This window comes from Athene cunicularia (genome assembly GCF_003259725.1).
Source record: "Athene cunicularia isolate RWA chromosome 13 unlocalized genomic scaffold, athCun1 chr13_part1, whole genome shotgun sequence".
Classification (NCBI taxonomy): domain Eukaryota; kingdom Metazoa; phylum Chordata; class Aves; order Strigiformes; family Strigidae; genus Athene; species Athene cunicularia.
Window position 1 is genome coordinate 6,172,868 of NW_020799117.1, and position 13,088 is coordinate 6,185,955.

General features: G+C 39.7%; 1 protein-coding gene across 4 annotated transcripts in view; it reads right to left on the reverse strand.

Moving 5' to 3' along the window:
- Window positions 1-16: 16 nt before the first annotated feature.
- The window catches only part of RNF130 (ring finger protein 130), a 48,232-nt gene continuing 35,160 nt past the window's right edge, over window positions 17-13,088 (reverse strand). For 2 of the 4 annotated variants that reach the window (XM_026858428.1, XM_026858430.1), the window contains 3 exons: window positions 12,881-12,977; window positions 11,630-11,834; window positions 17-942 (listed from right to left, as the gene is read on the reverse strand). In XM_026858428.1, the coding sequence (XP_026714229.1) occupies window positions 833-942; window positions 11,630-11,834; window positions 12,881-12,977 (412 nt within the window). In that variant the 3' untranslated portion in view covers window positions 17-832. The other 2 variants (XM_026858426.1, XM_026858429.1) reach the window with 2 other exon arrangements.

Below are 13,088 nucleotides of genomic sequence, written 5' to 3' on the forward strand. Positions count from 1 at the left end.
CCCACCCCCCCCCCAAAGAAAAAGTTAAGTGAGAAAGAAAGCTAATTAGATTCCTGCATATTTCAAAAAGTCTAATGGTTTTCAGGTAGATCAAGTGCTGGTTCCATGACTGTCTTCTCTATAGAAAGAGACTCACTTGACTTGAGCACACGGAAGGACCGAAAGTATATTCTGTGTAGACCATTTTTCTCCTGCTTCAATCACATTGGAGAAAAAATCCAAGCATTAAGTTCCTTGAAATTTCTGCAAATGCAGGTCCTCGCTGCAGCTTTAATGTCAGACTGGTTTTGCTATTGTCTGGGGTTACGTGGGTTGTAGGAAACTCAATGCACTTATTAAGGTCCCTTTCAGAAGGGGCTATTTCACAGTAAGGTTATGGATTGACCGAGATATAAGAGTGCTTTTACCAGTCACTGGCCATCTCCTCTACAACCAGTTCCCTTTCTGACATTGCCCAACCACCTGGACAATTAAAAAACTGGAAACAGCAGACGCCTACGTAAGAGACGCATTTGCAGTACAACACAAATTCTTAGGACCACCGTAAAACCTCTTCTGCATCGCCACGGCTGGACCGACACAGCTCCCCATGCTGTTACTCAGCAATTTCCATCAGACAATCTTGCTTGCGCACAACTCTTTGTCAGCTCAAAGATGCCACCCTCAGAAACCACCACAGCTGGTCTTCGTCTTTGCAATCGAGAAGGCGGGTTCGTGTTCTGGAAAAAGCAGCTCTTCTTCAGACAAAGGAGATCCATGGAAAGAGTACACAACAATAGGAATGAGAAATGAAAAAAACGGAAAAAGGGCCAGGAAGGAGCATGGATTCCTTTCAGGTTTTGTTCTCGTCATACATGTCCAAGGCAGGCTCGATGGTTGAGAACTCGCTCTCGTAGACCAGGCTTCGAGGGGACAGAGAGTTACGATGAAAGAAGTGACTGCCTACAAGAGGTAGAACAAAACCTCATTAAGAACACATGTGAACAACGCAAGAGCTGAGTAAAGCATCCTCGTACACAGGTGTCGACCACAAACACAGCATGCATGTCAGTAGCCACCCTTTAATGCAAACCAGTAACAGCCATATGAAACAGTTCACCTCCATTTGTGTGCTCCCCTGCCAGTTCAAAGTAACTGTTTTCCATATGCATGAACAATCCCACCTCAAATGGTTCTTTCAGATAAAACAGGTCAAGTCTGAGCAAGGCTGGAGTTTTGCACTCAGCGCTCACTGTTGATTTACAGCCTTGTAAAGCAGGCACATGCTTCCTTGAGAAACCCAGACACCTTTGGTTGGTGCCCAGTTCCCCACGCCGTGCACCAGCACAAAGCACTCTGGCACGAAGGTGAAGGCATGAGAAGACTGAGCAAGGAGGTCACTGAGGATCATCCGACTGATGCTGCTGAAAGCCTGACCTTCTCCAGAGCTCAGCAACCACCATCTACCCAGTCCACCTTCTAGAAGCAGGCACCTATATATTTCCTTACACAGAACCAAAGAAGATCCAACCCTCTTCTCCAACATTGGTGATACCTGAAACAAGCACCAAGTGGCTGCTGACAGAGCAGGGAATGGAAGTTAATTTTTTTTCCTCTGTGGCCTGGCGTTTCTGTGGCTCTCTAAACCCACAGATGTGTTTTGCAAGGAGCCCAGCCCTACTGCTGCACAAACGGTTCTCTCTGAAAGCATCTATCAGATCAGGCCCTTCGCCAAAACGTTTCATTACTGGGTTTATCGATCCCAGGGGGGATTAGCTGGGAGCAAGGCTGCTTAGATTACAATATGCCAGGCAGCTACGTGAGCCAAATCAGAGGCAACTGAAAAGCTTCCAAGTTCATCAAGAAGGCACTCAGCAAACCAAGGTGCCTCCAGTTTCAGGCATCAGTGGAGCAAGATGCTTAAGGGGATTGCAGTTTTAGCCCTGGCACAATTTAGGTGCTTAAATCCCCTTTTCTTTGCCAGATTTTGACTCCAGCCTATGCCCTTCTGAAATAAAGAGCTTACAAAAGATATAAAGGAAAAAGAATTCAGCTGCTATTGTCCCAAACACCTTTTCTCCTTCTCAACTCACCCAAAAGACAGAGACTCAAATGAAAAACAAAGACGTCCTTATCAGGATTAAAAAGAAAAAGCAAGAGTTATAATCAAATGCATAAAATTGTTGAAAGAGCAAAAGCAAATATGAATTCTGCACTTCTCAAAGCAGAGGCCTCGTAACAGCACTGGCTGGAAGAGCCAGGGACACTGTAAACAGGCTCCATGCAAACTCATTTTGCAAGCTGTGACAGCAAGCTGTCATCCTGATCTGCAACAAACTGCACAGCAATTGTGTGCCCGGGTCGAATCCTTGTTAAGACCAACAGCAGACTGAAGTGGGGCAATGTATCTGCTGCCAGTTCCCTAAACCCCCTCCAAACCCCTCCTTTACCACCAAAAGCCAGTACACAGGCTCACTCCACCATCCGCACTGTGAAGGGGAAGTTCTCATAAGCAAATTGATTTATTTTTGATCTTGTGGTTAACTGAAACAAGAGTAAATTTAGTAGCTACATTGCACAGGAGTGAATTGCTCATTATGCCAGGAGCATATATCCAGGTATTTGGAAGAAGCGTACTGTGTTGGAATATACTTTGCAGAAGCAGTCAGTAAGGGATAATGAATATCCTTTACACATCTGAAACCTCCGCCAAAGTCACAGGTTTCTAAAACTGAGCAATGCTTAAAATAAAATAAATGAAACAAAATGTTTAAAAGGTTGAGTTTTTGAGGGAACATAAACTTGGAACTATGACTTCCAGCTGATCAGAGTCAGTCTTCAAACAACAAAAAAACTGAACTCTACTCTGAAATTATACCAGATAAAACTGATTTCAAGATTCTTCTTGAAACGTGTTACAGGTCAGGTTCATTAATTTTTGATGACTGAGTCTCAGTTTACAGTTGAAATAAGCCATGGATATAGGATGTTTCATCTCCCTTTCCTTCACCCACTGAAATGTTACATACTGAGCAGCCAATGCTGAAACGAAACAAAGGGGATTCTAAAAGCTTGGTGTTGCTTTTGTTTTTATTACACAAAAATCAAACAAGGGATTAGGAAGCAGACAGCCCAGGCTGTCATTTCCTCTGTGTGCACCCAGACTTCCACTCTAGCAGATTCAAGGGAGAGATTTAATCAACAGGCAGACAGGTCATCTGACAACAAATATTTTAAATTAATCTGGAAAAAAGCACTGTATATCTAACACCTCTAAAATTCTTCACTGTGATGTTTTCTTGTTTCTTGGCAAAAGAAATTTAAGCCACCCACTTCCAGGGAGGCTGCATGTTTTCATAAAGAGACAAATCTCTTGGCTTTCATACCACTTTTGGGACACATCATTCATTCTTTTCCTATATGTCTCTCTCCTCTACCATTCAGCACAGCCTGCCCAGTGCTTTTCAACCCTTGATCTTCAGGTGCTGTAATGACCAGGTCGGTATCATTGCCCACAACTTATGGCTAGAGAAACAGAGTCAGAAGGGCGCAGTAACCCAGCTACGCTCATCTTAACGCAGAAAATTGCTACTGTTTGTTTAAAAATGTGGCATCAGTCCAGCTGATAAATTTACTGAATACATGTATTTTAAGGACAAGGAGAAACATCCACAGTTCCAAATTCAGGCTATGAATCTGTTCTTCCTATTTTGCACTTACCAAGAAAGATCAAGATTTATCCCTTAGGTATGGAAAACAAATGGGAAGTCTGCATTCAGTTTTAATACATGGCAACGAATACTTCAGTACTCTCTGCCACAATTCTTCATTATATACTCACAAAGAACTTCTCAGATAACTTGTACTGAGTCTGAAAATAAAACATACTACCCTGGAACTGAACTTTATACCCACCATAAGATGCTACAGAAGTGGGCACAACACCAAAGCCAAAAATTCAAGAGACACAGCATTGCAGGTGCATCAGGAGTAAGTACCACCTGGTGTTCCCTTTCTATCTGAAAGTATTTTCATGCCCTCAGACACTGCTCAGGGCCATCTTCTGCCACAAGTTGCAGTCCCTCCACAGCTCCTCCAGCAAAATGACTTAATGTGGAAATCCAGTCGGAGCACTCCCTACCTCAGACAATCTGTTTTAGACAGCCTCTCAGTTAAGGAACAACAGAGCAGGGTTATTTCATAAAGTATCCTTCCCTCGAAGCCAGCTGTTCAGCAAGGTACTGCTACTCCCTCTTGAACTGCATCTTATTATACCCTTCTGTCAGCCCAGTCCTGACATCTTTGTAACATCTGGAAAGAGGGAAGAGCTCTTCTTTCCTCTATTATAATTACACACTTGAGAGTAACATTACTCATCTTTTATGTGTGGATATCTAAAAGCACAGCAAGCAAAACCACTTTCGGAATTTCCTTCTTGTGTCTATCCAGAGTAAAAAAAAAAAAAAAAAGAGTTTCCAGGATGGTGCAGAGTCCATCTTTAAATACATTTATTTTGTGAACAGGATAAACTTAACATCAGTAGCCTGACCTGTAATTAACCTAGCAGATACCGTCTGTATTTTTGTTAACATTTCATTGAAACAATTGCTAGAGGCTTAAAAGAAAGATTAAAAAATATGGCCCTGGGTTATTTAATTCCTCTGCAGAGAGAAATGTGCTAGAAGCCCTGTCAGCCATTTTGTTCCCAGTATCACTCAACTTCTCCTTCTGCTGCTGTTCTGTAAAGAAACATGAACTGGAACTGTTTGTGGTGCCTTCTGCATCTGGGTCATCACGCTGCTCAGGCGGTCCCTGTGCATCCCTCCTGACAACATTAAAAAGCACTTAAGGATTTTTGTTTCAGGAGACCAGCACAAACTTATCCATTGTACTACTGCTGTTGAGAGATGGGTGGAAAAAAAAGAAAACCACCTTTTCGTTTCATTGCCTGTACCCTAAATCACGTTCTAACCACATTCCTCCATTTTTGCCAACAATGCTCAGTTGACACTGTATTTTACAAGGAGACAGTATGTTTGAGGTTTTTTTCTCTTCATGAGTAAGTCCAATGGGGTTTTCCAGTCTTTCAAAATGCACTTACTGTTCTATTGATTGTTTTCATGTTTCTTGCAAAATTTCACAAGGACACACTGAAAAATAATTCTATTAGATGTACTGAAGATATCACATCCTTCATTTATTATTATAAAAGCTGCCTTCTCAGCTGAAGCCTGCTGGACAGATAAGAATTAAGAAACTATTTTAATGTAGACTCTGGCTGTGTTCCTAAGTTCTAAAAGTGCCTATACATAAAAATAAAATTAAATTAAATCCTCTATTTCCCGGTACATAAAAAAAATTGAATCTTACAGTAAAATTGGTTCTTTCTGTTCATTTAATTAAATTAGAAAGCATTAAGTTTCAAATGTCTACATCTTGATACGAGAACAACAAAACAAAAACAACCAAGCACAAAGTAGGTTTTAACTTCTATCAATTATGTTTTCCTTACCAATTTGTTACCCTCTTTTACCCATCTCATTAGCCCCAGCATTAGCATTTGGCTGCAAATCAGATCCGCATGTTTTAACTGTCTGTTGTGAAATTACTCATACACTGCTTGCATAAGTAAACTTGCATGAAACAGCCTGAGTGAGGACAGCAATGAGAAATGTTTTCCCTCTGCCTCCTCACCAGTAAAAACGCCATGGCAAGAAGGGACATGTTTCCGTAGAGTTTCCACGTTACGGTGAAGAACATTATCAATCTTTCGTGATCTGAATTTGAACAAAAACTAGCCCATCACTAATATGAAAGGAAGTCACAGATGACAGTGGGGAAAAACGCGATCTTTTCACTTGGTGTTAGGAAGAAAGAAGTGGTTTAGAGTAGTTTCATTTTGATCAGAAAGAAGGGTGGGGTGAAAGCAAAAGACAGAAAAGGTTTACGATTTGCATGTGGAGAACAGTGTTGCAAACCTTCAGCAATGCCTGACCTGAAGACAAAAATCACACTGCAATCATCTCACTGTGACACAGGAGTGTTACGGGAGAAGAAACGGAGAAAATATTCTTATTTCAAATTAATTCTCAGCTAGAGCCAAGGTTAGCCTGTTATATACTAGAATGCTTCGCCCAGGTTTTTTCCCCCAACAAGTTGGTATGGAGCAATTGCTAATAATACTCGTTAGTTGTTCCAGTGCTGGGTGGCATCATAAGAACAGCACTGTGTGAGATTTCCACTTGTCGGCTTGCGTGTCTCAAAAGGGAAGAATACAGATCTGCAAAGATGAAATAATTCAAAGGAAATAAAGCATCTTATAAAATTTACAAAGGGCTGTCAGACTTAAGTACTAACACAGAAAGTCCAGGAAAAATAAAATTATCACAAATTAAGATTTCATAATTAAAGGTTTTTTTTATTTCTTCACTTTTTCCTTAATACAAAGCTTTGGCATCAGCAAATTTTATGAAAAAATAGAATGTACTAAATAATTGCTTGTGCTGCATGATCGATAAATGATGCATAAAAATAGGTGTCTCTCTCCAAGGCAATTGGCCGAAAAGCGCTTCTTCAATACCATTCTGCTCTGTGGGGCAGAAAAAAAAAGAAACAAAATATTTATGTTAGAGTTAATACTGCCAATACCAGGAAAAAAAAAAAATCCTGTGAAAGCAAGTTAGCAAGAAATGACTAATTATACAACACCAGAGCATGAAAAGAGGTCTGTACTCCTTACATCATTCTTACAGGACCAGTAAAACAGAGAGGACAGCCAGAGGTTTGAACACTTCTAAACTTTTGAGGAAACTCCATCTGCTGCTGAAAACTTTCTCTAAGTGGTGCTATACAACATCTGGGCCTTCTGGATTTTAGAACAGAGTTATAGAGTAATTTCTGACCGTTCCCTAAGAAGCAAAGCAAGATGTGCTTTCTTCAGTTCCTTTAACTCACTACCTAAATCATTTAATAGCAATAGTGCACGAATATTCATTCTAAGACCAAAAGAAAGCAGCTTGGTTCCTTATCTCTTAGACAGTGTTTACTTTTATCAGGAACTATTTAAAAATATGTGTGTGTGTGTATATATAATATACACACACATAAACATATATATACACAGTTAGATAGGTAGATATACATAACTCCAGAACTACTGCTCTAAAATATGTTTAAGCTGTGGGAAGGACATGAAAAAAAAAAAGAACAGGACATGTTTTAAGGTGAGTTTTAATGTAGAATATTTGGCAACTTTTACTTGCATCAGCATATTACATGGCCTCATTCTTACTACTATTGTTTTCTGATAACAAAAACCCCTCAGCTTCCCCTTGAAACACCACCGTAACACGTGTAGAGTGTGCCAGCATTGCTTTTTATATGGAGAACAGCATAAAAAGCAGGTATGCTCTTGACATTTATGGGAAATTGCAGTGAGAGGGAGGTGCCATGTATCTGGTGTCGTATTTAGCACAGGAAATGCTTTGTCTGGCACTGGGGAACATAAGATGTCAGTGAAACACCAAATCTAAGTATTAGTCTCATACACAGACATTTAGAAAATGTCTAAAATGAGTAGCCCAACCTCGCAGGACTTGTGGAGGCTGCTTAGATCCCAAGGGATTCAGTCAAAAAGCTGCTGAGGTTAAAGGCTACAGGTAGATACCTCTGTTACATAAATAAGTGATTTTTGACAGCTCTGGTTTCTGTGGTTGCTAGTTTTAAGTCTGCCTCGAAGTATACACTTGTATATGCTTGCATTTTCATTCCTATCACCGGGGAAAGGAGCTCTCCCTACATCAGCATGCCCTTTGTTTGTACCAAGGGAACATCACTGTGAAAACACTTCGCTGGAGGCCCTACTAACTCTGCCAATGTGAATAAACTTGCCCTTCCAGTAAAAATAGACTCAGATCTGACAGAGCAAAAGACAACAAAATGAAGAGTTGCAAGGCAAGGCAGAAATGCAACTGCTATCAGTGCCCACATCTGGATGATACTACACGGGGCTACAGTGCCTTTGTCTTCTTCCCAATGATGTGGCAATACCCAGAAATGCAGACATTCCCGTTTCACAGCTCATCTTCCTTCATGCTCTCCCCCAAGCTACTTTTCAGTGCAGATTAACTATGTTCAGATACAGCTATGCTGCCAAGTTCCTGACTGATAGTTGCAGTTTCGAAGTTCTGACAAATGAAAAAAAGAAAAAAAAAATCAGGAAATTTGATAGGGCTATTTGAAGTTCTAAAACTTTTCTCCATTAAGCCTTTTTGGAATTAGCATCTGAAAAGAGGAGGAAAGGAAGATTTGCAAATTAGTGGTAAATCAAAGGTCCCTGGTGACCAAAACCTTTAAGAACTTATTATGGCCTCTCCTGAAGAAGATTAGCTTCAGACTGCCTATAATTTTACACTGGACACTATTAGACATGTTTCCATCTTACTGAGAAAGACACCTTATACCTTCCAGACAGCAACAGAAGTAAAAAAAAAGCACTTATTTTTCCTCTCTCTCTCAAAAAAAGGAAAAAAAAAAAAAGAAATCATGTTTATAAAACTACATTTCCAGGCTGCACAGGAGACTGACTACCTTTGATTCTCACCCCAATTTTGATAAGATCAACATATTAATGGAAACTCAGCTGCATCAAGACATTCAGAGACAAAGAAAGATGTTGCCACTTCCCCTTCCCAAATAAATAAATGATTAAATATATATCATGAGCCCAGATGTTCCATACTCCTAAATGAAAATAGCTAGATGTACCTAGTTAATGTATCTGCAGAACAGATTTATACTTGCCCACACACAGAGCTATAAAAAAAGACTGAAAGTCACATGCTAGAGCCATTTCTTGTCCAGCCTGCCTGAAGGGAGGCACTGGGGGTGTCTAAAAATTAGGAAAGCGTGGATGTCTTTAAGCACTCCTTTGATTGCAATTCTTAAGCATACTAAAGTGAGAGGTTAGGAGGCTGCTCTGCTCTCTTGAGAGAGAAGAAACAGTAGTATTACTCCTTGTTTTCAGCTCTCCCTCTCTTAAGAGCAAAAAGGTAAGTTTTCTATTTAAATACCTTTCTTCTTAGCTGAAACTGTGCCATCTAGGAATACAGTTTTTTATTTTTTAAAAAAATTTGAAATTTGACTACAAAATTGAGGTGAAAACTATAAAAGGTAAAGGACTGCAGTTATTTTTGGCTCTGCCGGGCAAATTTTGAACATGTGGCTTTAATGGCAGAAATCTAATGTTTACCTAGACCATTGATCAAAACCTGAATATAAATATCCTCTCTTTTCCCCATTCCATGTCTCCACTTAGCAAGAAGATTTCCTTGGACAATCAAGCTAAATATAAATTAAGAGGGAGTTTAAATGTTACTCTGGAACCTACTGTTAAGAGAGATTTACATTTGAGAAGAGCAGAAAAGACATTTGATTCTTTGAAATCTGCATTTTCCCCCTTCTCTATTCTCCTGGTATTTGTTCCCAATGTTGTCCACACCACACACCCACCAGAAATATATGGAAACATCCAAACATTTACTTACTCATTAGCATTCAAGCTAGCTGTGGCTTTGATGATCATGTAGCAGAGTGTAAGGGCACTGAGGAGGCCAAAACTGGCAATAATAAACCATTCTTCTGTTGACAAAGGAAAGGGAGGAAATCACTCGTGGGAGAAGGCTTATGTCAAAGCGATGCCAATATTTCCCTCAAACACCACTGGCGGAAGGCAAGAGGCTTCTAAGCCATGACTGGCACCAGGAGGTGAAGCAGAAGGTTAGCCACAGAGTTACTGACTGGAGAAGGCTAGCAAAGAAGAAGTGGAGAGAGGTGTGGAAAAAAGCATGGCACAACAATATTTCCTGGCTGAGACCAAGGGTTAGTGATAAGGAAAGATTACTTAACAATGTAAAGTGAGATGCAGGAACAAGGGAAAAAATGTAATGAAAACTCTGTCCACCCCCAAGTCAGAAAAAAGATTGTCAGTGTTGGTTTACATTTGCTGAGATGCAGCTCTTCACATAAGCATACCCAATATACTTTCACACTTAACTTGTGTCTTCGCCCCCTCCCTCCTGAATAAATGCTAGTGTTACTTTAAAAAAAACAAAAATAGGATAGCTTGTTCAACAGTAAAACATAACTTTTCCATTCAATAGACAGGAGTAAAACATGGAAAAATAATTTCAACATTAGTATATACATACAGACACAATCAAAAAAGTAGTATAAAGAAGGCTATTAAAGAATGTTCATTATTCAAAGTTCTCCCTCGTCAAGATCAATGTGGCACATAGTAATAGTTGGGAATACAAACACTTTTGGTTTAACTCTCATGCATCAAAGAACACATGTGTCATCCATAAAATCCAAACATTTGAACAGCCTTTTCTAAAGCTTTATTTTATAAACACTGTCAGAATGAACTGTTGCTGATTATTTCTTGTTTTACCCTCGCATCCCATCTGTGCAAGAGCAGTACTACAGTTGGGAACAGACAGAAAAAATACCTTCTGTAAAACCAAGTAGTGAAAAGTTTCAGTCAAACAACAGAGTTTTCCCACCCATGACAAGGAAAGCAGCACACCAACAGATTTGCCCTCTGTTCAACAGAGCTGAATATAAGATGAATCAGATGTCGAACACTGCATGGCAAAGTGATTTACTGGCTTTGTAAAGAATCTAGATTTTGGATGTGGATTTTTCCTTCTCAGGAATCCTGGATACAGACTATGTGTTTCAGAAGATAAGATTTTTTTAATAAGACATTTACTTTGCTACAGTATCTAAAGAAACACTCTAATGGACTGCATCAGTTACACTGCCTCATATCAGTAGCAAACAGTAAGTTCAAAATGTAGATCATAGATGTACATAGGCAAAATACAAGGAGAAAATTTTACTGTTGTACCACATAGATTCTATTTTTGCAATTCAGCCAGATAAACAACCATTCATGCATCAAATTGAGACTGTACAGCATATGGAAAAAATGATGCAATTCCACACATTTTGTATTCATTACAGTGCTATTATACATTAAAAACCCTAGGTAAAATCCAGTGAGTGGAAATTTCCCATGCTGTTCTTATGGAGAAGAGCTTGCAATCAGTGCAGGAACAGTTTTCTGATGTCATAAAACACCTGAACAATAATCAAATGTTGGTACATCCAATATTGTTAATTCAAATTTTTGCAAGAAAAACCATCTGCTAAGAGACATGAAAACTCCAGTAGTAATGTTCTCAGGGGGAAAAAATGACTGCAGAAATAGTAATCAGCTAAAATATTTATATTTGTATAAATTATTGCATGTACAGTATTCTGAAAGGGTAAATAATGGTTTTGGCAATCCAGCTTCTCCTGCTGGTTACCAAACTCAGGAGAGTTATTTCATTGCCATTTCAGTTCATCCAGTGTTCTTTGCATGCAGATCGAAATGGATGTACCATTAATAATGAAAGTGTTGGCACTGTCGTACCTAGAGTTATTGGTTTGAATATGGAGTGTATTCCTCTTGCAGAGACACTGAGGTCACCTCTGTCCCTGCAGGGAAATCTTTCACCATGGCCCTGCAGCACAGAGCTACAGATCAAGTGCCACAGACCAGGAAAACCATAGAACGGTATGGAAGCCAAAGAAAACTTACTTGTCACAGCAATGTTGATCTCTCCTGACCTTGGCGTTAGCTCTCCATCCTGTGGAAGCTGTGACATCCCAGAGGTGCGCAGGGGCTCCAGGCTGAGAGAGCTGTCATTGGCAAAATCACCGAGTGCTGACCGCCTGCTCGCTGGCTGGCCTCTGGTGAGCCTTTCCATGTCAAAGGCTACATTATCTGTACATGGCACGTTTGGCTGGAAAAAGAAGCAATTCCATATTGCAAAGGTGAATATTCTACGTGTAGAAATCTATAAATTGAGTAAAAACACACATACACACTGCTATGGCTCTCCTTAGATCACACAGAAGAGAAACACATGAACTACCAAGTTCCATTCAAAGTTACTCCTTGAGTCCACCCTAAAAAGCTGGAGGAAAAAGCATTAAGAGTCAAGAAAGGGACGCAAATGTGCTTGTATAGGCCTATGCCTACACATGGCTTACCACTGTAAGCAATGACAATATGCATTCAATTCTACCGTATCCTCCTCTAAAAATCCAGGCATGATATTAATTGCAAAACCAGGTCATCCACAACAATATATCTGCAACTATTTCTTATAAATTGTGCAAATTTGCAACTGACACAGCTAAAAATGGAGGCCTGATTATTCTCACTGGCTTGATTCAAAAGCTGCTTTAGACAGTATCTTCATATGCTCTTCTCTTTCTTCATTATTTCTTTCTTCTGAAAAGAGCACTCCTCACACTTTATAATTTTTTCCTCATAAGGGAAAGATGAAAAAAATCCTCTTTGAGGTTCTTTACTTCTATCCCTTTGTGAACTGGTCAACAAAAGCAGTCCTGAGGGATCCCATAAACTATGAGCTGCTTGAGGAAAACTTACTGGCTTTGGCTAGGGCATGACTTCTAACGTGTAAACAATTTTAAGAGTGTCTCCGGGAGACCACAACAAGAACTAGAGATTTACAGAGTAAATTTAACAAAAAGGGGTTGGAATAAATAAGTTAAGAAAAGGGAAGATGATACAGAACCTAGTAGACTTACAGTACGTAAGAAATTGGTATAAATGCAAATATAATAATATATTCTCAATGACTAACCAGGGAAAGGAACAACACCACCAAATCAGCTTTACCAGCAGCAAAGAAATTGGTAAAAAACATCAAACACTTTCAGAATAAGGGTACTGGAACAGCCTTTCCCCTTTCTCGCCTACAGTTATTCCTCCTGTGTCTCAGAAATGAGAGGAAGAAGAGCTCACAACAGAGCAACTTACCACAATTCCCAGTGCCTTCAAAATGTTCAGTTTACACATTGGACACGTACAGTGCTCGCTAAGCCATGGATCCACACAGGCTTTGTGAAAAACGTGCCTAGAACAGACAAGGCACATATATAATTTGTAAACAATTCTATTGTACACCGCAAGAACTACTTTAACAAACTTTTCAATAGTTTCTTTTAAAATTAAGACAGCAGAACAA